Source organism: Histomonas meleagridis, assembly GCF_020186115.1.
Source record: "Histomonas meleagridis strain 2922-C6/04-10x chromosome Unknown contig_27, whole genome shotgun sequence".
Taxonomy (NCBI): domain Eukaryota; phylum Parabasalia; order Tritrichomonadida; family Dientamoebidae; genus Histomonas; species Histomonas meleagridis.
This window is the reverse complement of record NW_027150844.1, coordinates 403739-423335: the sequence shown is the minus strand read 5'-3', so window position 1 is coordinate 423335 and position 19597 is coordinate 403739. Positions and strand designations below refer to the sequence as shown.

Genomic DNA, 19597 nt, shown 5'->3' with positions numbered 1-19597 from the left:
ATGTCTGCTCTGTTACCATAACTCTTCTGATATTTTTGATAAATGTCGATATATTCTTTACATTTTGAGCAATATTCTGTTGAGAGCAAAATAAAAATTGGCATGTCAGATGATCCATTAAGCTTTTCTTGAAATTCTTTAAAATTAAAGTCCCATTTTGTTGAAATTGATGAATAAAGAAGCAAAGTAAACATTGGGGAAACAGGACACCCTTAAAACGAACGTTTACATTTTTTCACAGAATAAAATTTCATTTAAAGTTTTTTGATATTCTATTTAGAATGTAAAGTAATTCAGTTGTTTTAATTTACTATATGAAAAATAGAGAATTCAAACAGTTATAAAACGAAAGTGTAAAATGATGTAAAAGAGTTTTTTGGTTCAATATTAAAAGCTTTTCTTAAATACAAATATTTCCGGAAAAACATTTCACTTTTAATGATGAAAAGCTCACTTCTTTTCATTACTTTGATACTTTCATATAATATACATTGTATTTGGGATAAAGAATCTAAAGGAACTGGCTTCTTTTCACGTTTTCAAAGAAATAGAAATCGAATTCCTAAAGGTTCATCTAAATCAAGTTTCCGTAATTTTAGAAGTAAAATTGATAACATATTTAAAAAATCAGAACCATACTCTAAACGTAGTCAATCAATTCCTACAAGCAATTATATGTTCAATACCAAATCTTTTGGTTTAAAGCGAAATAATAATCCTGAAGCTGGACCTAGTTATAGGAGTTCTAATTCAGAAAGATCTTTTCTACAACCCCAAAGATATCTAAATAATAATAATTATGATTATGATAGTTATGCAAATAATAATTTTAATAGTGATACAAAAGGATTCTTTAGGAAAAAAGAAGTTCCAGCTATAGAAAGAGCAAAGTACACAAAGAGGTCACCTCATACAAGTCTTACAAAGCTCCATAACCCAAAACTTTCAAAGCTTGCAATCCAAGTATCTCATTTGATTAAGAGTTATCAAAGTAATGGTAAAGGTGATCTTATAAATGAAATTGTTGAAATTTTGTTTGAAAACTTAAAACTATGTGATGAAGTGTACTTCCAATTAATCTCACAAACCAAAGAAAATAAAAACGCTTTATCAGAGTTAAGAACATGGGAAATTTTACTTGTTATGACCACGATATTCCCCTCAACAAAAGAAAGTGAGCCAATAATTAAATCATATTTCTTAAAACAAGAGAATGCAGTGAACGACAAGATTGCAAACATTGCTCAATTATGTTATATTAGATTCTCAGTTCGATGTTATCATGGAATTAAAAAGACCAATTTAGAAAGCGCAAAAGCAATTCTTTATAAATATAATAATAATATTTGTAGCCTTTATTCAAGTATATATGAACAACTTTGGTTCCAACGTGAAAAATCTGATTCAAAAATTCCGACAATAATTCAAGAATTAGTTCAGATGCTAATAATTAGAATCGAATTTTCAACCCCCACTCAAATAAGTGAAATTTTTAAGGAAAGAGATCGTATAACAATACCAAAAGAATTTATTAATGAATTAGAATATGGACAAACAAATTTCCAATTAATTACTTTGAGAGAAATGTGTTACATTTTCTCAAGATGGATCAATGAGCAAATTCCTTTGATTCCAGATGAATTAATTCCATCATTATTTGAAGCAACTAATATACATGAATTTTTAGATATTTTAACTAATAATTTGGATCCAGTAAGTTTAAATGCATTGGGATACATAGTTGGATCTTTCCAGGAAATCGTTCAATTAGTTGGTTTAGAAGAATTACCTTTTAGCAACTTGATATGGATGTTAAGGCCAAATGCTCTAAAAAGACCAAATGTTCCTAGATTCATTAATGAGAAAGAATTAGCTCAATTCAGAGAAAGGAGAGTCAAAATTGATGCATTCTTGGTAGAAATGTTGGACACCTGGGATACTACCCCATATTATCCATGAAATTTTAAATAAATTTCTGCTTTTTCATATTTTTTTTTTCTTTTTTTGAAATATGTAAAATCATTATATCATTAATGTACTATCTATACTGTATATACAGTTTGATCTTATCATTTTTTCCTTTAGTTTTATAATTTGAAAGAAAGATTTATTATCAAAATGAAGAATTAATCAATGATTTAGAAGTTGAATAATTAGAAGTATTTGGATCAAATTTCCTAAAAATGATTATTTACAAATATAAAACAAAATAAAATATCGGTAAATATATGATACATAATAATTTATAAATCTTTCTAAACTGGAAACCAAGGAAAATTATATATCTAATGAGATATATAGAATAGATAAAAAATACAATCAATAATTTATAGATTTGTTCAATATAATTTATTATTACTTATTTATATAAAATAAAAATTATTATTATTATTATTTTTAGTTATTTTCATCATTATTTTCTGGTTCATTTTCTGGTGGTGGCGCTGGCCATTTTGAAGGATCAAGTAGTTGCTTACCGAATTCATATTTTGTGAGGTCTGCATATTCATAAGGTGTAAACTAAATGCAAAACGAACTCCTCTAAATAATACAAAGCGACGCTACATTTCAGATTCACATCTATACCTTCCTTCGCAACCAACAAGTTCAAAATTTCCTCGTTTTTCAGTAACACAGCATAATGTAATGGGGTTCTTCCTATTACATCTTGAGCATTAATTTGTATATCCTTTAAATTCAAAAGAACCTTAACACAGTCGAAAGCTCTATTCATTAAAGCCAAATGCAAAGGTGTTCTCAGCGAAACATTTTTCACATTATAATCGACATTATCCATCGAAAGAAGTTTGTTTAATACATTCAAGTTACCATAAATAGCAGCCAAATGTAATGGTGTTTGAAGTAATTAAAACAAATACCAAATTAAAACAAAAGACAAAAAATCACAAAAACAAATTTTAGCTCGTAATGTGATATCAATATTTTTCGTTGATAAAAGTACAAGAGCTGTTCTCGTTGAGAAAGAAGCTATTGCGAGATGAAGGGGAGTATCGAAAGAATAATTTAAACGCCAAAAAAACAAAAATTAATTTCATTATTTTGAGGGTTTGGATTAATATCCTTTTGAGCAAGTAAAAGTTTTGCCAAATCGAAGTGTCCATAGTTAGCAGTATAATGCAAAGGCGTTTCGCCATTAGAGTTAGCCAAGTTTATATCAGCGCCATTTTTGATGCACATTAAAGTCATATGAATATTATGAGTTCCACAAGATTGATGTAACATTGATCCGAAGACAGTTAAGTTATCTTCTGTGGATTGTTTACTTTGCAACATCTCCACCATATTATTACGATGATTAGATGTAGCAATTAATAAACATTTAAATATATTCGGCTCTTCAATACGTGAAAACGCTTCAATGTTCGATCCAGCAATGCAATATAAGTCAAGCGTTCGATTATATGAATCAGTTGATTTTAAGTTTGCGCCTTTTTTCATTAAATAATCAAAACATTTGGACGCATTAAAATATGCAGCTAAATGAATTAATGGTGGTGAAGATTGTAAGAGAAAGAAGCGATCATAACATGAAATTGGTAATGTGGTTTCAACATCGACATCTGAAAGATCTGTCGGATCATCTTCTATAAAGCAATGGAAATATGGCGCGTCGTTAAGACCTTTAGAACGAAGCGTTTTAAGTAACGCAAAGTCATTAGCAAATAATGAATCCTTTCGTTCCCAAAAATATTCAAGATCAGGTGACATGTAATCATCTGATGGTTGGGTAATAGATTCAAAAAGAGTGGGATTGTGTTCTTTAATTTCTGGCGCAAACCAAACATATAAGGATGCATATTCTGGTACATTATCTATTGACATATAATGAGTAATCTTGGAGATGATTTGATCAATGGTAAAATATCCTTTAGAAAATAGACAGTATAGAAAATAATGTCGCCCAACTTCCCTATTTTGTTGGGAATTAAGTTCTTCAAAAAGAGAAGATTTGATTTCGGGAATTGATGATGTGAGTTCAATGGATAAACGCACTAGCAATGGAATAAAAAATGGTCTAAAACGTGCTGTTGTATTTAGAAGATGAACGAGTGATTCAATTCCATCATTTGTTTGAAGATATTGACTTTCTAAAATTATTTTTTTTACATTATTATAATTTTCTTCTTTTATGTCTTCAAGGTGTTCTTGCAAATTATCTAATTCCTCAATGATTTTTGAGGTTTCCATCGCAAACAGAGAATTTTATTAAAGGCGGACGTTAATTTGAACGTTTACTTTAGCACCATTATTTATGTAAACTATACGAAATTATTGGAGGTTGTGATGTGGGGTGCATACGTTAGATCTTTTGAAACACGAACTTCTTTGAAGGTACTTTTGGTTTTAAGGAATCAAAAACTAGTGTATACCAGAATATTATAGTTAAAGAAACAACTGATGGGGCTATAATGGAAGATAAAGCAAATGGGAAAACATGGAATTCTGTAATTTTTCAAACTTTATCAATCAGTGAAATCCCAATGCACGAAAAAAGAGGTGGGGAAAAACTTTTTATTGTTAAAAGTAAATTAAAAAAATCAAATAATTTTTCCATGCTTGACATTCTTGAATGTCAAAGTATTCCTGAAAATGATGGAGCAACATATTTAGCAGCATCTAATTTCAATTGCTTAGAATTCACAAGCCATAAAGGATCAGCTCGTTCAGGAATTTCTTCATATCCATACGACCAAACTCAAGGACCATATTGTGCAATAGCATGTGGTCCTTCACTCTTATATCGAAATTATTTTGTTGAGGTTATTCCTGGTATTCGAGGGCAACTTGAAAAAGAAATTAAATTTTATCAAAGACACACCATTAACTGTTGAACATGGTTATGTTTTCATGAAACAAATTGATATTACTAAAATTGAAAAGTTATCATTTGATTGGACCGATGAAACTAAATATCGAGTAGGTTCACATCAAAATTGTCCTGTTACAATGACACGAAAGAACAATGGCCCATTTCGTTTTCTTGATGGCACACAGATAGCCCATCATGTGTATGCTTCTGCATTTAATTATAATGGAAATGTTTCTCGAACTCAATTTACTCATATGGTATCCAAGAACATGCTGACAAGTGAATACAAGGCAGCTATTATTTGTGCATGGGATAACTCATTAAAATACACTGGAAGACCAGGATCAAATAAGCTCTTTTTATGTATGCTTGGTTGTGGTGTGTTTGGAAATGACCCAAAAGAAGTTTCTCAATACATTGCATCATTAAAAGACTTAATCATTGATTCAGGTTTGGATGTTTATGTTGTAGCTTATACAAATCAAGTGTTTAAAAGAATTGAATCAGAACTTTTGCCAATTGTTAAAGAAACAAAAGGAACCATAACTGAAATATAAAAACTAAAATATTTTGTACAAAACCTGAAAGTGTTTCATGAAACACTTATTAAGTAAAAAATAAATTTCTCCAAAATTTATAAATAACAAATGCTTCGAACACATTTAAATCAAAAAATTCGACGAATAAGTTAGACAAAAAAAAAAAAATGGAACATTGTATTGGTGCGTCATTCGGTATCTTAGTTTATTCAAAATAGAAAATTAGATCTTCATAATCACACATTATCTTTTGGTGTAACCAAGCTCAGCATATTCGTCTCCGAAAAATATGAAAAAAGATATAATTTTTATGGTAAAATGAAATTTTTTTTGAAGTGCATCCAACCCTAATGTTTTCATATCACATGTCGCACTATTGATATTTTCACAAAGAAAAAATGCCACCTAATTAATTTGGATGGAGTGCACAAAAAGAACAAATGAAGGCAATTTAACCAAGTATGAACTAATCCCAGAAGCTTTTCAGAAAGCAATGTTAAAAGCAAATGGGAAACCAGTTGTTTTTGTGACTGTTTTCGGTGCAAATTCAGGGAAAACAACCACAATCAAAATTCTTAAAAATGATCCCGATATTGAAAAAAAGTCAAAAGGCGCTTTTATTTATGGACCTATTTCGTTAAATGAATTTAGAGAAAGATATAATATGAAACAACAAGCAGACGATGACACGCAAATATTTTTTGTTGACATCGAAGGATGCGATGGAATTAAATCAGGAGGCAATCTCGAAACCAAAAAATCTATTTTAAGTCAATTAATTTTACCTTATTCAATTCTTTCCAATGTTCTCATAACAATCATTGGGGAAAAAACGTCACTTGATCAAGTTCTAAACATCAAAATTATGTTAGACATAATTAAAACTGTTCAATCAGTTACTGAAAAGTATAATTTTCCCACAAACATCATCGCACTTGTACCGAATACCGAAAGATATTATCCAACGAAAGGTCAATTTGCCAAATTTCAAAAGAAAGTTACCAAAAAGATCCACAAAATGGTTGGAATAGAAGAAGCGATTCCTCTGTCACAATATGATATCAATTCAAGTCCATTTGAACAAGGCGATGAGTTTAACGAAGGTTTTAAAATTTTTGCGCGAAATGTTATTCATCACATTGAAGAAGCACGAGAGAAAACAGCGATTGATTCGGAATTAGCTTCGAAAATCTTTAAAATGATATCAGAGAAAGACGAAAACGAATCGATAACAGAAATTACTGAAAAATGTATCAAATGTATATTAAGTTCATCAATATCTCAAATATATACACCAATTGTTGATAACATTATTCGCGAAGGAATTAAAGCACTTGAAGAAATCAACGAAGATTTAGGAATTAAAATCGAGCAAAACAATATAAAATTACCGGAAATAAACGAAAACGAAATAATCGAAAAATCAATAGAAAAATTGGACAAACAACTTGAACAAACAAACATAAAAGAAATGGAAATATATAATGAGTTTAAGCAGAAAATTACCGAAAAAATATCCGAAGAATTCAAGAAAACATTGGAATATTTGGACAAAATTAAAGAGATTCAATTCCTTTATATTAAGCGAATGATTGAAAAACGATTTGAAGAAGAATCAGATAAATTAAAGAACTTAATCGAAAATCATGATGTAACAGAAATTAATGATAATGAAATTTTCGATAAAATTAAAAGCGAAATATTTGATGAGTGTAATGAAATTAATTTCCTCATAGATGATAAAGTAAATGAATTTATTGATAATCAAAAAGAAATATTTACCAAAGAGATAAATATTTATATGAACATAGAACAAAACACTGAAAAAGATCAAATGGATGATAAAAGACTTAACAAAATTATTAACGAAGAAATAAAACAAATTCCAAATCTTGATTACGATGAATTTATTAAATTAATACCAAATATTCCAGATAATGTTTTAAGAAATGCAATCAAAAAATGTGGAAATGTATCTGATGAAGATTTGGAAGATAAAATAAAGTCAAAGAAAATGGATAACGATGAACTCTTCTTAGAGGTCTATGGTAATGTTGTGGATAAAATTCGAAATTTAATCGATGAAAATAATTACGATATCGATTTTAGCCAAATGATAAATGAAATAAAAGATAGCATATCAAATGATGACGCAATTCCTGATGATTATAAGGTTATGTTTTATGACTCTCTGGATGAATTAATTAAATAGTCACCCACAAAATGAACAAAAACAATTATCTCCGACAGTTTTAACTAAACTACTGAAAAATAAACTTTTTTTGAAATGCCGAATAATTTCGATACAAAATAACCGATTTTTACACACAAAAATTGAATGGTTGAATTCGTTTATGGTTGATATCAACACTTATCGTTTTATATGAAAATAAGCTGAATAAAATGTTTGATGTTTTTTATGTATGTTTTTTTAGCATTTTCATAAAAATTCATAACATAATATTATCATCATCATTCGGGTATCTTCAAAAATTCAATCGATTGGATGGAAATTCCTGAAATTAATTTCTTTATGTCTTTTTATAAAAAATTTAATTTTTTGAGTCACAATATTATAATCATTTTATCTTTATTACATAAAATATTGTCTCAATCTATTGTACAATTTGTAAGAAGTCTTCTCGCAATTTCAAGTGCAATGTTAGCAGAATATACTTGATCATGTATGGGCAATTGAGCATTACTTCCCTGTGCAACATACATAGAATCGAAGCAAGTTTCAGCACTACACTTCGGTAATATCCCTGTTCTCCTTGTTTTGTCGTTTGGAGCTCTTGGATCAACAGCTTCATTGTAAACGGTCTCGTTGATGCGAACGTAATCTTCGACTCCAATTCCTCGCGTGTGCTTCATAAGGAGATTTGGAATAAATGTTTTCACTATCCCAGGTCCAATGTTTCTGTTTTGATATTGTTGGTTCATGTTACGAATAATGGTACACACTTCGTATTGATCTTTGATACCAGTATAACATCTTTTATTGCCTGATCGCTGAGGATAACAATCATCAGTAGAAAGAGCAATACATGATCCGTAATGTGTGGGTTGTTCGGTATTAGAATCACATGTTGACGAGATTGTTGGTTTGTCACATATAAAACCATGTTTAGACCCAGAAACTAAATCATCACTTGTTAAAAAACCAACCCATGCTTCGTTATTACCAGGATCTGTTATGGGATTATCGAGTTGTACAGTATATAAATATGAGTATTCATGTGAAACAGCAGTATCTCTTATTAATATGCAATTTTGAGTATCTTGTACAGCGCTATTTGGATAAATAGATGAATATCGTGAACCAACTGAATGTGAAGGATAATATGGATCTTTATATAGAAAAGATGGTATATTTCCAGTTAAAAATTCAACACTTCCTGGCACTGACATTTCTGCTGTATCAACTTGATCAATGTAACGAATTCGTGTAATTGAAGTGATATTTGTAATTGTAACAGCTGTTGTTAAGCAAAACAAAAATTGTTGTATAACACCTAAACGAGGGCTAGCAATTTCAAATGAAATACTACTTCCTGATACTCCTAAATATGCACAAGAATATTCCATTTTTTCAAACGTATTGTAAACGTACTCTATTATTTTCACATGACATGTCATATCCCAAAGCCAAATGGAAAACAATTCTTTCAGATTAAAATCATTATTAAATTCTCGTGTAGAAGCAAGAATATCAGAAAACAGGATATTTAGAGGTATTCTAATAGGATTTGATAAGCATCTCAATCTTGTTCTTAAAGATTGTCAAGAAATTATTATAACAGATGGATATCCAAATATCTCTGACAGGGGATTATTAGTAATACGCGGAGTAAATGTAATAACACTTAAAGAAGAAGAAGTACCTCCAATACAATTTCAGTCAAATTCTTCTTTCATACAATTCGGTGTTGGTAAAGTTCGTCCATTTGCACGAGGATATGCATAAAAGTCGTTCTTATATTTTAAAATAAACATTTTTAAAATAATTTATTCAAGATTTTACATACGTGAAATGACATTTTCTAAAACTTCGTCGTCATTAATATCTGCCTTATGTTCAATGAGGTACTCTTTGAGATGGCACTCATCAAAAACTTTCTTGTCATCTTCATCATTTTCATCTAGAATTGCGCCAATTAACCAACAGAATTTAAAGTAAATCTGTTTGAATTTGGTGCATATATCCATCATCGCTTTGATTCCACCTAATTGATAGAATTGTTGGCGAAGTATTTTACTTCCACGAATTGCATTTGAAATTAAACTGAATTTTCTGGCCATTGGTTTCTCAACAGTTTCATCTTGGAATGGCTTCATGACACGTTCCATACCAACCTGTTCAGTGAATTTTTGCTGATCTTTTGGATTATTTTGTAATATATTTGCTATAATCCAAGCAGCTGCCATCCTGACTTCAGCATCTTCGTTTTCTAACAATGGTAAAACAATATCAAATCCATGAAGGTCAACAAACCAATCTGCTGCATCAATATCTTCAACAATGAATAAAAGTCTATCTAAAGCAAGATACATTTCATCTCTTGGTGGATTTGATTGGATTTTTGCAATATTATCTTTTAATTGTTGAACAGTATCTGGACAAAGATCATTCCACATTTCTTTGAATTCTTCATGTGACATTAAATGATCATTTCGAATATTTTTAACATCTTGACTGTTTTCAATAGCCCATTTAAGAACTTCTTTTTCACTTGGGGGAAGAGCTCCAATCACTTCGTCTTTCGACATTTTATAATTTTGATTTTAAGTGTTCGACCACTTAATTTGATAGCAATTTTAACGTTCACTGTAATTGAATAATATTTTCAATACAATCAAATTTGAAACAAAACAATCGTTTCTCATTCAATATTTTTTGATCCCTATTTCGTATGTAAATCATATTCATGATCTTATAACTATAGTATTCAAGGTAAAATTTACATTTTTTGCAGGAAAGAAAGTGCATATTCTTTCCTTTCAAATTTATTAAAATCAATAAGTGACAATGCTTGATTACAAAGGGTAGCAACGTTCATGCTTTAGTTCTTTAGATACACTTTTAAATTAGCACCGCATATTTTAGTCTTATCCGATTGATATCCTTCATCTTCTTCCATTTTTTAGTTGAATGCTTTATTCAAGTAAACTACACAATCTTTTTGCAAAAATAAGATGATGGAAGTTACAGATGTTGACTTTGAAATTGTAACCAATTCATTCTGTAATGGCACCTTTCTTTTATATTCAAAAGGAAAAGAATTTTATTTTGAGTGGAAACCTTCAAAAAATCAAAAAAATGATGCTTTAACACAATTTCAAATTCCAAATTCTATCATCATTTCATTTTACCAACTATCTGAAATCATAAGACGTGATATTTCTTTTGATTCAATCGCACTAAGATTCATCTTAAGTGATAATTCGCGACTTCCCAGATTCATTTTCCATAAAGCTCCTGATATTTTTGTTACTCACATGACAGAGTATCTATTGGTCAAAAATCTTATTGAAGCACATCCAAATAGAAAGAATTCATTTAAAGTTATCAGTAAACCAACTCAATATGGAGATGAAATAGAACAATCTTACATTCCACCAACATCTCTTCCAGCCGATAAGGCAGTTCAAATTGCAATTCACAATGAAATTCTTCGGAAGTTCAATTTTTGTCCCTTAGTTCGTGGCGAAATTTCTGTTTCACTTGAAGAATTCAAAAATAGCAATATCGAGGATTTATATTCTCAAATTTTCAGTCGTGGTCTTGATGATGAATCTCGTCCATTTGTATGGCCATATCTTCTCAATGTTATACCATTTAACTTCAGCGAATCCGAAGTTCATCAGCGTCTACAGAACTTACTTAATGAATATCTTAAAATATTTAATCAATTTCATTATATCACATCTTTTCAACGCAAATCATCTCAAGCTGTAAAAGACATGATGACAGTTATTGAAAACGATGTTATTCGTAATGATCGTCAACTTCCAGCTTTTTGTGAAGGAAGTCCAAATCTTGATGTTCTTCGTCATGTTCTTATTACATACTCACTTTACAATCGTGATTCTGGCTATGTCCAAGGCATGTGCGACATAGTTTCCCCATTTATTCTTTTATATATAAAAAAATGGGAAGGCGACAAGGCACTTTTTTTTGATGGGAGCATCAAAACCCAACAAGAAACCGAAAGTTTCGTTTTCTGGAACTTTGTTGGCCTTATGGAACTTACTCGGCAAGACTTAATTTTTATAGACTTATCTAAGTCACAAGAATTTGTCTTATCCAAAACCATGGAAATTATCAAAGAAATACATAAACCATTATATAAATTATTAGAAGAAGAAGGAGTTTCGAATATAATATTTATGTTTCGTCCAATCATTTTATTGTTTAAAAGAGAATTTAAATATAATGAAATATTTCGTTTATGGGACTCAATAATTACTGCAAAGAATTCTGCTTATCCAAGATTTATTGCAGCTGCTTTGTTGATTTTGATTTATCCTAAGTTTTTGTTGCATACTAAAGGACACGTTGAACATTTCATGATGATAATGAATGAATACTTAGAAAAAACAAATGTAAATTCAGTATTAAACTTAACAAACGCTTTGTGCGATGAAATAGAAAAAGTGACCAAGAATGATCAGAAAAAGCGAAAACAAATACTGAAGCCACTTCATAAGGAAACCCGCTTATGCGATTACCAGCCAATATACATGAAAATAAATTAACTATGTTTGTTTGATTTTTGTGTTGTAAAAACTCAGTGACACTTTTTTATAATGTAAGGAAAGTTAAATTTGGATTCACAAGGAAATTCTATTAACGATAAGTGGTTTTGTGCTTTGAATAATATAATAATATAAAAAAATCTTTATGCAAAAATTAGCTGAGAATTTGATACTATAAATTAAAACGGAATGACTTATTATCACGTTATTTGATTTGAATATAATTACCATTTTCAATGATTATATATTTTTTAAATAGAATCTTAATTATGGATTGAGAATAGATATATTTTGATCAATATTATAATGAGAATATGGATCAAAATTAAGCCATCTGATGAATTTTTAAATTTTCAATATATGAAGTGATATAATCATTTATTAATAATTATTCTCTCAAAACAACTAATATAAATACTAAATAATATGCATATTTTAGGATTTTTCTTTGATAATGATATTTTTGTCTTAAAAAATGTTTTATATTTGGATAATATCTTTTGTTTCATATAATATTATATGTTTCATAATATTTAACTCTATATAATTATATAATATTCACATGATGATATATAATCCATGTGATATACTTTATGATAAAAAAATAAAAATGATATAAAAAAAAATATAAATATTTATTAACATTACTTATTTTAGTATATGAAAATTAATATACATAAATCGTTGTAATGCTGAATAACTATTTATTATACGTAAAATAAATCGAAATATATGATTTGTAAAGAAATATAGGTTGGGTTTATCCAATTTTAAATATTTATAATTTTCTCGGGGATGAGAAAGAGGTATTACAGAATTATGATGAGAAAATTAAGTAATTTTTCGAAAAATGTTTATTCAATAAATAATTAACTAAAATGGTAAATAAAAACAACATTTTTTTATTTTATACAATTGTATTGCCATTTAAATAATTATTTAAATGATATCTTGAAATTTAAAGTCAAAACATAATTATTGCATTAATTGTTGTTATACTTGCATAACCAAAAATGAATAAGCTTTTATATATTTACTGGAGAAGTTTAACGTGGAGACGTTTATTTACGGTTTTCCAAATCGGTTTCAAAAATTCTTTTCTTTTACCAATGTCAATTCTTGTACCAGAAAAAAGCAATTCACCAGAGGGCAAAAACACTAATTCAAAAACAACAATTATTATACCAGAAAATGACATTAATTCACTCAATGCAAAACTAGGAGATATCAAACGTAGAGAAGTAAGGCCTCATCAACATATTGAAAATAACAAAAACCTAAAAGATTTTAAGGCGTCTGATCCTGATATGTTATTTTTTTATACACCAATGCTTGATGCCGATAATTCATCAGATGGGGGTAATGAACAGCAAAGCGAGAACTCTTCAACTTCATTAGATTCCGTGGATTCTATATCAGATAGTGATTTTATAGAGGGCTCTCTAATCCCACTTTCCGAATCAAAAACCGACCAAAAATCTGATAATGTTTCATTACCCAACAAATCGCCCAAAGCCAGGCGCACTCGCATCAGTCTTGTAAACCAAGATTTTGCATCAATAATTGATGATAGAGTTTTCCAGCTTGGCGATCAACATTACATGGTTCTTTCTGGCGACCTCAACAGCGGCCCAGCACGTAACTTAAGTAGTGAACGATTTGTTTCACTTGGCAAAAAGGCACGTAAATCAATTGCACGAGTTGATGAGCGTTCCACAATGATGTTAATCAACTATGACTACCTCGATGAGAAAGAACTCCCACCGATTTCTCAGTGCCTTCTTAAAACCTTCCCGAAATTCCCAAAGAAAATTCTCGGATTCGCATCAACCGGGAAAACTGCTGTTTTCTTGTTCGAAACCCCTCATTACATCTCAACTTTTTATTCTAATGGATTAGGAGAGGAATATAAAACAACCAATTTTGATATTGCTCCTAAATCTCGAAGCAATTGTTCTATTTTTGCATTAGATGAAAACAAGATTGCAATTTTAGGAGGAAATGGAGTATCAAATGGCGTTGATTTTTGGGTATTAAATATCAAGAAGAATATTAAATGGAAAGAAATCTGTGTATTAGGATCTGTTTTCCCCATTATGACATTACATTCCTCAGTTTGTGTTAAGGTTAACCAAAAATATTATATTTATACGTTTGGAGGAAAACGATGTAATGAATACTCATCGAAAATTTTACTTCTAATTTATTCTGGTGGAGATTGTTGTACATATCGTGAATTTGTGCCTTACGGCAACAGTCCACCTGTTAGAACGCATCATACGCTCACTCGGTGTGGAAACAAGATCTTCTTATTCGGCGGTTTATCTGAAAACTTATCGTTAATGGGGGACCTCTGGGAGTTAGACATATCTATTAACGGTCCCCTTAATCCTATATGGAAGTGCCGCTTAACGTCCACCGGGCCACCCCCGCGGTATTCACACAATGCTTTCTATCGTGACGGTTATTTATTTATAGCCGGCGGTTTTAATGTTGATGGTGCCCAATTAAATGACATATGGAGATATGATGGTGAAAGTTGGAGTCTTTATGGATGTTTTGATGATTCTAAATATGTATTTTCATCTGATCAAGGATTAGTATTATTTAATAATATATTTGAATTAGTTGAAGAGAAAGCGCCAGTATATACATTATCTGCGAAATATGAAATCCTCATTAAACGACGTGATGAATTCGACCAGAAACAATATGATTACATGCAAAAGTTACGATCTGAACATTTGAAAATGGGACAAGTCGAAGCGCTTAACTCACAAATACAAGGCGACTCGCCCACTAAACTATATGATGAATGCGACCGCTTGTTTAAATCGGAGAAAGACATCTCCAAATATAAACGCGAATTTGTTACCGAAGCGAATAAAACGTTTTCGATATATATGGACAAGTTCGGACAGGCGCCATCACCTCCGCATAAGTACATCATTGATTTGTTGGATCAACTCCAAACGAAATATAACTCATTAAAGAATGATTACCAACATAAAAAGAAAGAGAAAGACGACGAATTAAAACTTTGCAAGAAGCAAGCGAAAGTCCTCGAGGAATTAAATGGCGAAATAAAGCCAATAAAAATCGATCCATCAGACGCACAAACAATTGATGTTATTATGAATCGATTAGATTCTAATCATCAAACATTGTTTCTTCCATATTATTATGCGTTACAACAACGTACGTATGAAAGTAATGAACAACTTATTAATGAGTTAACAAAGAAAATCGAAAATTGTCGGAAGAAGAACTTGTTACATAATCGCGAAATATATGAAGCAATGAAACAAATTACGCAAATCAAAAGCGATTGTAAGAAAGTTGAAAACAAAATTAATGAGTTAAATATTAAAATGGAAAACATTAAGAAGATATTACGAACTGATGTCGACTTGCCAGGGCAATACGACAAAGATCCGGAAGAGTTCGAAAGAGAAAACAAAAGAATAATCGAAGAAAACTCCAGAATTTCAGACGAAATGAAAAGAGAGTTTGAAGAAGTGGCAGCAAAAAAGAACGTAATAAGATCAGTCTTCCAAGAAGTCGAAGAATTGTTGAATTATTACCATAACCAATCTACAGAATCAGCGGTGGCTTTGAGATATAAGTTGCCGCTTCTAAAGAAAATGATGTACGATATAACGGGGCACAAGGAAAACGATTTTAGCGCGTCAAAGGGTTCGGACGATGGTTACTGAGCTGTTTTAAATGTGTAAAAAATTGTTTTGTTATATGTTTTTTTGTTCACTTAAAATAAAATATCAAAATGTCATTTTGCTGATTTTAATTCTATTAAATAAAAAACTAAAGAAGACTTACTCATTTGTTTAGGAAAGATGTTTAGTTTCAAGAAGGATTAAAAATGATTTTGTGGAAATTATGAAAGATGTTACATTAATCGTAAAATATTAAATATAGTAATAGTAAAATTACTTTTATATCAAAAAGAAATTGATATTAATGAAAATTCTTTTTTTAAAAAAATATTATCAAAATGAAGATGAAATAAAGAAAAAATAAATACAAAGAAAGATCACTTCAAACTGAAGTCAAAAATATTAAGCCAGAAATTGGAAAAATACTTTTAGAAAGAAAAGAAAAAATACTAACCAAAACTGTATATATTTCAATGGGAACACTGAACCAATTAGCGATGGCTTTTTACTGAAGTGCCTGTGACTTCGGTTTAAATCTTTATAATCAGATTTAATTTGATTATTTTAAATTTTAAACAAAAAATACAGAAAAAAAATAAAATTTTAAGATATTTATTGAATAAATTTATTACTCAAACTTTCATAAAATAAATAAATTAAACATCAAAAACAGCATCCGATTAATTTACAAATGAACTGATCGCGAGATCTATGTTTGCTTCTGTTGTACTTATTGAGGCTTTTATTGTAGTGACTATTTCCCAGTGGTATATGAGATTGCATGGAATCAAATGTTGCAACACAAATTATAAACAGAGTAATTTAATTTTTCTGAGCGAAATCATCAACGATACAACGGTTTTTGATATGAGTTCATCAAGTTTCCTTTTTTCATCTTCAGAAATATCTGATGAAAACTCATTTCCAGACCTTCTATCTAAAAGATATGATTTAAAATCGAAACTTGAAGCCGTTATACAAACTAAAAAACAATTCCAGGAAAAAGAAAACGAATTAAATCAAACCATTTCAAAATTACAAGTACAAGGAGATGCTTCAATAAAACATTTGGAAGATATAAAACAAGAGCTTACTGATGAAAAAGATCGATTGATCCTTGAATTAAGCGAACTTCCAACAATTGACTTTTTGGAAAAGCAAATTGAAACATTAGAGCAGCAGTCTAGTTATTTTAACCCCAGTCAATCCAAAGAAACTCTTAATATACAATCTTTAGTGGATATTGGAATTCTAAAAAAAGGTGAAAGTATCACGAAATTGTCAGAAAAACTTAATTTGCTAGTAAGCAAACTTAGGGAGCTCAAATCTGAACAAAATAACTTATCATTGTCTCATGATAATTTCTCACATACAGATGAAGAAAATGAACTCCGCAGAAAAATATTACTTTTTGAACGAACATCAAATACAGCATATGAAATGAAAAAGAGACAATTTCACCAATATCAAATTGAGCTAGATAATCTCAAAAGTTCATTGCATATTCAAAAACAAAACACTTTGAGAGAAAGAGGAAAGTAGTGTTTTTGTCAAGCGTGTGTTATATAATGTATTGAAAATAATATATTTAATAAATAAATATGTATAAAGATATCTTTCTTGTGAAAAATATTTGCACTTTATGTGTTCACTTATAATTAGACACAGAAAAACCATATGAAGAATAAAGAAAACTTATTTGATGCCAAAGCAGATGTGTAAAAAAGTGCACTATGAAAGCAATTTGAAAAAAATAAAAAAGCGACGACCATGGGATTCGAACCCACGCGTGCAAGCACAAGGGATTAGCAATCCCTCGCCTTAACCACTCGGCCAAGTCGTCTTTCGATTTTTAAATCTAATATGAAGGTAAAATATATCAATCAAAATAAAATAAGTGGATGAAAAATGTAAACTTCTAAAAATTAGCAGGCGATGGTAGTATTTGTGCAACCTCTTGTAGAACTTGCTGTTACAAATTCTAAAGCTATTCCACCATTTTTAGAAACTTCATTCCGTTTTTTGATTGATAAAGGGCTTGACACCAAAGGTATTTTTAGAGTTTCTGGATTAGATATTGAAATCAATAAATTTCAATCAATTATTGATGCTACAGGTGATATTGTTTATCCTCCTGACACTACTCCATTTGTTGTTGCAAATTTAATTACTCGTTTCATTCGACTTATACCCAATCATTTAATGATTGATAAATATGCAGATTCATGGTCGAAAGTTAGCACACCAGAAGAAGCTCAAAAATTATTTTTAGCACTTCCGCTTATCAACAAAGCAGTTTTAGCACGGATCATTGGATTTTTTGTTCTTGTAACTCGGCATAAGACTAATCTTATGGACACCAAAGCTCTCTCCATTGTTCTCTCACCAATATTAATCTCAAAGCCTAATGACAGAATGTGGCTTTTACCATTTCATGTTATCGAAATTTTTTTGAAAGATTATGAAATTGTTTTTGGTTCTATGACATCGTTCGACAAAAGCGGGAACTTTATGTCTGCTGATGAGTTCAATTCCACAATCGGCGACGTGTGTAACCAATTTTTCTGCCAAAGCACATTAACAACTCCATTGCAACTGAAGCCATTGGAGGAAATGAAACAGTGCAAACTAACGCGAAACTTAGATATTCCAAAGCCGGAATGGGAATCTTTATTTAAGACTTTACTCACAATTGATTATTCGCCAAGTGATGAATCATCATCAACTTTCACATTCCAAACAAATACATAAAATTTTTTTAAGTAAACATGTGATTAAATAATAATTTTTTTTTATTGTTATTATAAATGTTTTACTGAAACAATCAAATTTAATGTAACGATCTAAATTTATATGAGCAGTGTAAAACTGTATATATTAAAAGTTATTTTAAATAAAGCAATTTAATGTTATAAATGAAAATTTAGGGGTTTGTTAAAACACAAAATAAATGATAAATTTCTATCGATTTTTTGATTCTACAAAAAAATAAATTTAATTTGACATCATATTTAAACAAATATTAAAACTTATATTGTACAGATTTAGAATTTGTTAAATAATAAAGATAAAATGTTTTACGTAATCGATTCACATAATTTTAAAAAGAGTCATAAGATGCATACATAAGTATTGTTTCAAATAATTTAAGCAATTTCCAAATGTTGTTTATGAATATTAAATTAATAAAATCAACATCAAATAAAACAAAAAAATATTTTTAGCATTAACATTAATTCCTGCTTGTTCGATAAGTAATTTAGCTAATCTTATATAACCTTTTTTAATTGCCCATATAAGTGTTTTGTTATCACAAGCAATATATCGATACTTAATAAGATATTTAAAAAGCTCTTTATTCCAATAAAATTCTGTAAGGTTATAAATATTTAATTCTTTTATTGGGAAAATATTATTTTGAAGAAAATATTAGGTAAGAAACATGTTTCCTGTTTTGACTGATTCATTGATAAGTGATTAACTGAAGTTCATTCTCTCATTTAATAAAAATGATAGAATTTCAAAGTTATGATATTCAATGCAATTAATCCCTAACTCATCAAATTTTTTGATTTTATTAATTTTATTTTCATAAAGATAATGAAAAATATCATTTTGATGAAATTCAATTGCTATTTCATATGCATCTTCAAATGATGAATGATTTTGTTCACATAAATGAATAATTTCTTCATTTCCAACTGCAATTGCATATTTGCCTTTATTTTAATATTTGAACCATTCACAAGTAAATATTTAAAACATTTAATTGATCCAAAAAATGCTGCATAATC

At 29.5% G+C, this 19597-nt stretch overlaps 8 protein-coding genes across 8 annotated transcripts; 5 read left to right on the top strand and 3 right to left on the bottom strand.

Annotated features, from left to right (window-relative positions):
- Nucleotides 1-3024: 3024 nt before the first annotated feature.
- Nucleotides 3025-3843, bottom strand: GO595_004610 (ankyrin repeat protein; the record flags this gene model as incomplete). The annotated part of the gene is made up of 1 exon (XM_067917761.1): nt 3025-3843. The coding sequence occupies one exon, from the start codon at nt 3841-3843 to the stop codon at nt 3025-3027; it is 819 nt and encodes a 272-aa protein (XP_067775192.1).
- Nucleotides 3844-4869: 1026 nt separating this feature from the next.
- On the top strand, nt 4870-5388 carry GO595_004609 (uncharacterized protein; the record flags this gene model as incomplete). The annotated part of the gene is made up of 1 exon (XM_067917760.1): nt 4870-5388. One exon carries the CDS (start codon nt 4870-4872, stop codon nt 5386-5388), a length of 519 nt encoding a protein of 172 aa, XP_067775191.1.
- A 400-nt stretch (nt 5389-5788) lies between these two features.
- On the top strand, nt 5789-7582 carry GO595_004608 (uncharacterized protein; the record flags this gene model as incomplete). The annotated part of the gene is made up of 1 exon (XM_067917759.1): nt 5789-7582. One exon carries the CDS (start codon nt 5789-5791, stop codon nt 7580-7582), a length of 1794 nt encoding a protein of 597 aa, XP_067775190.1.
- A 398-nt stretch (nt 7583-7980) lies between these two features.
- Nucleotides 7981-8958, bottom strand: GO595_004607 (uncharacterized protein; the record flags this gene model as incomplete). The annotated part of the gene is made up of 1 exon (XM_067917758.1): nt 7981-8958. One exon carries the CDS (start codon nt 8956-8958, stop codon nt 7981-7983), a length of 978 nt encoding a protein of 325 aa, XP_067775189.1.
- Nucleotides 8959-9390: 432 nt separating this feature from the next.
- On the bottom strand, nt 9391-10140 carry GO595_004606 (hsp70 nucleotide exchange factor FES1; the record flags this gene model as incomplete). The annotated part of the gene is made up of 1 exon (XM_067917757.1): nt 9391-10140. One exon carries the CDS (start codon nt 10138-10140, stop codon nt 9391-9393), a length of 750 nt encoding a protein of 249 aa, XP_067775188.1.
- Nucleotides 10141-10869: 729 nt separating this feature from the next.
- On the top strand, nt 10870-12129 carry GO595_004605 (TBC domain containing protein; the record flags this gene model as incomplete). Its single annotated transcript, XM_067917755.1, has 1 exon — nt 10870-12129. One exon carries the CDS (start codon nt 10870-10872, stop codon nt 12127-12129), a length of 1260 nt encoding a protein of 419 aa, XP_067775187.1.
- A 1109-nt stretch (nt 12130-13238) lies between these two features.
- On the top strand, nt 13239-15845 carry GO595_004604 (Kelch motif family protein; the record flags this gene model as incomplete). The annotated part of the gene is made up of 1 exon (XM_067917754.1): nt 13239-15845. The coding sequence occupies one exon, from the start codon at nt 13239-13241 to the stop codon at nt 15843-15845; it is 2607 nt and encodes an 868-aa protein (XP_067775186.1).
- A 1893-nt stretch (nt 15846-17738) lies between these two features.
- On the top strand, nt 17739-18554 carry GO595_004603 (RhoGAP domain containing protein; the record flags this gene model as incomplete). Its single annotated transcript, XM_067917753.1, has 1 exon — nt 17739-18554. The coding sequence occupies one exon, from the start codon at nt 17739-17741 to the stop codon at nt 18552-18554; it is 816 nt and encodes a 271-aa protein (XP_067775185.1).
- Nucleotides 18555-19597: the final 1043 nt, after the last annotated feature.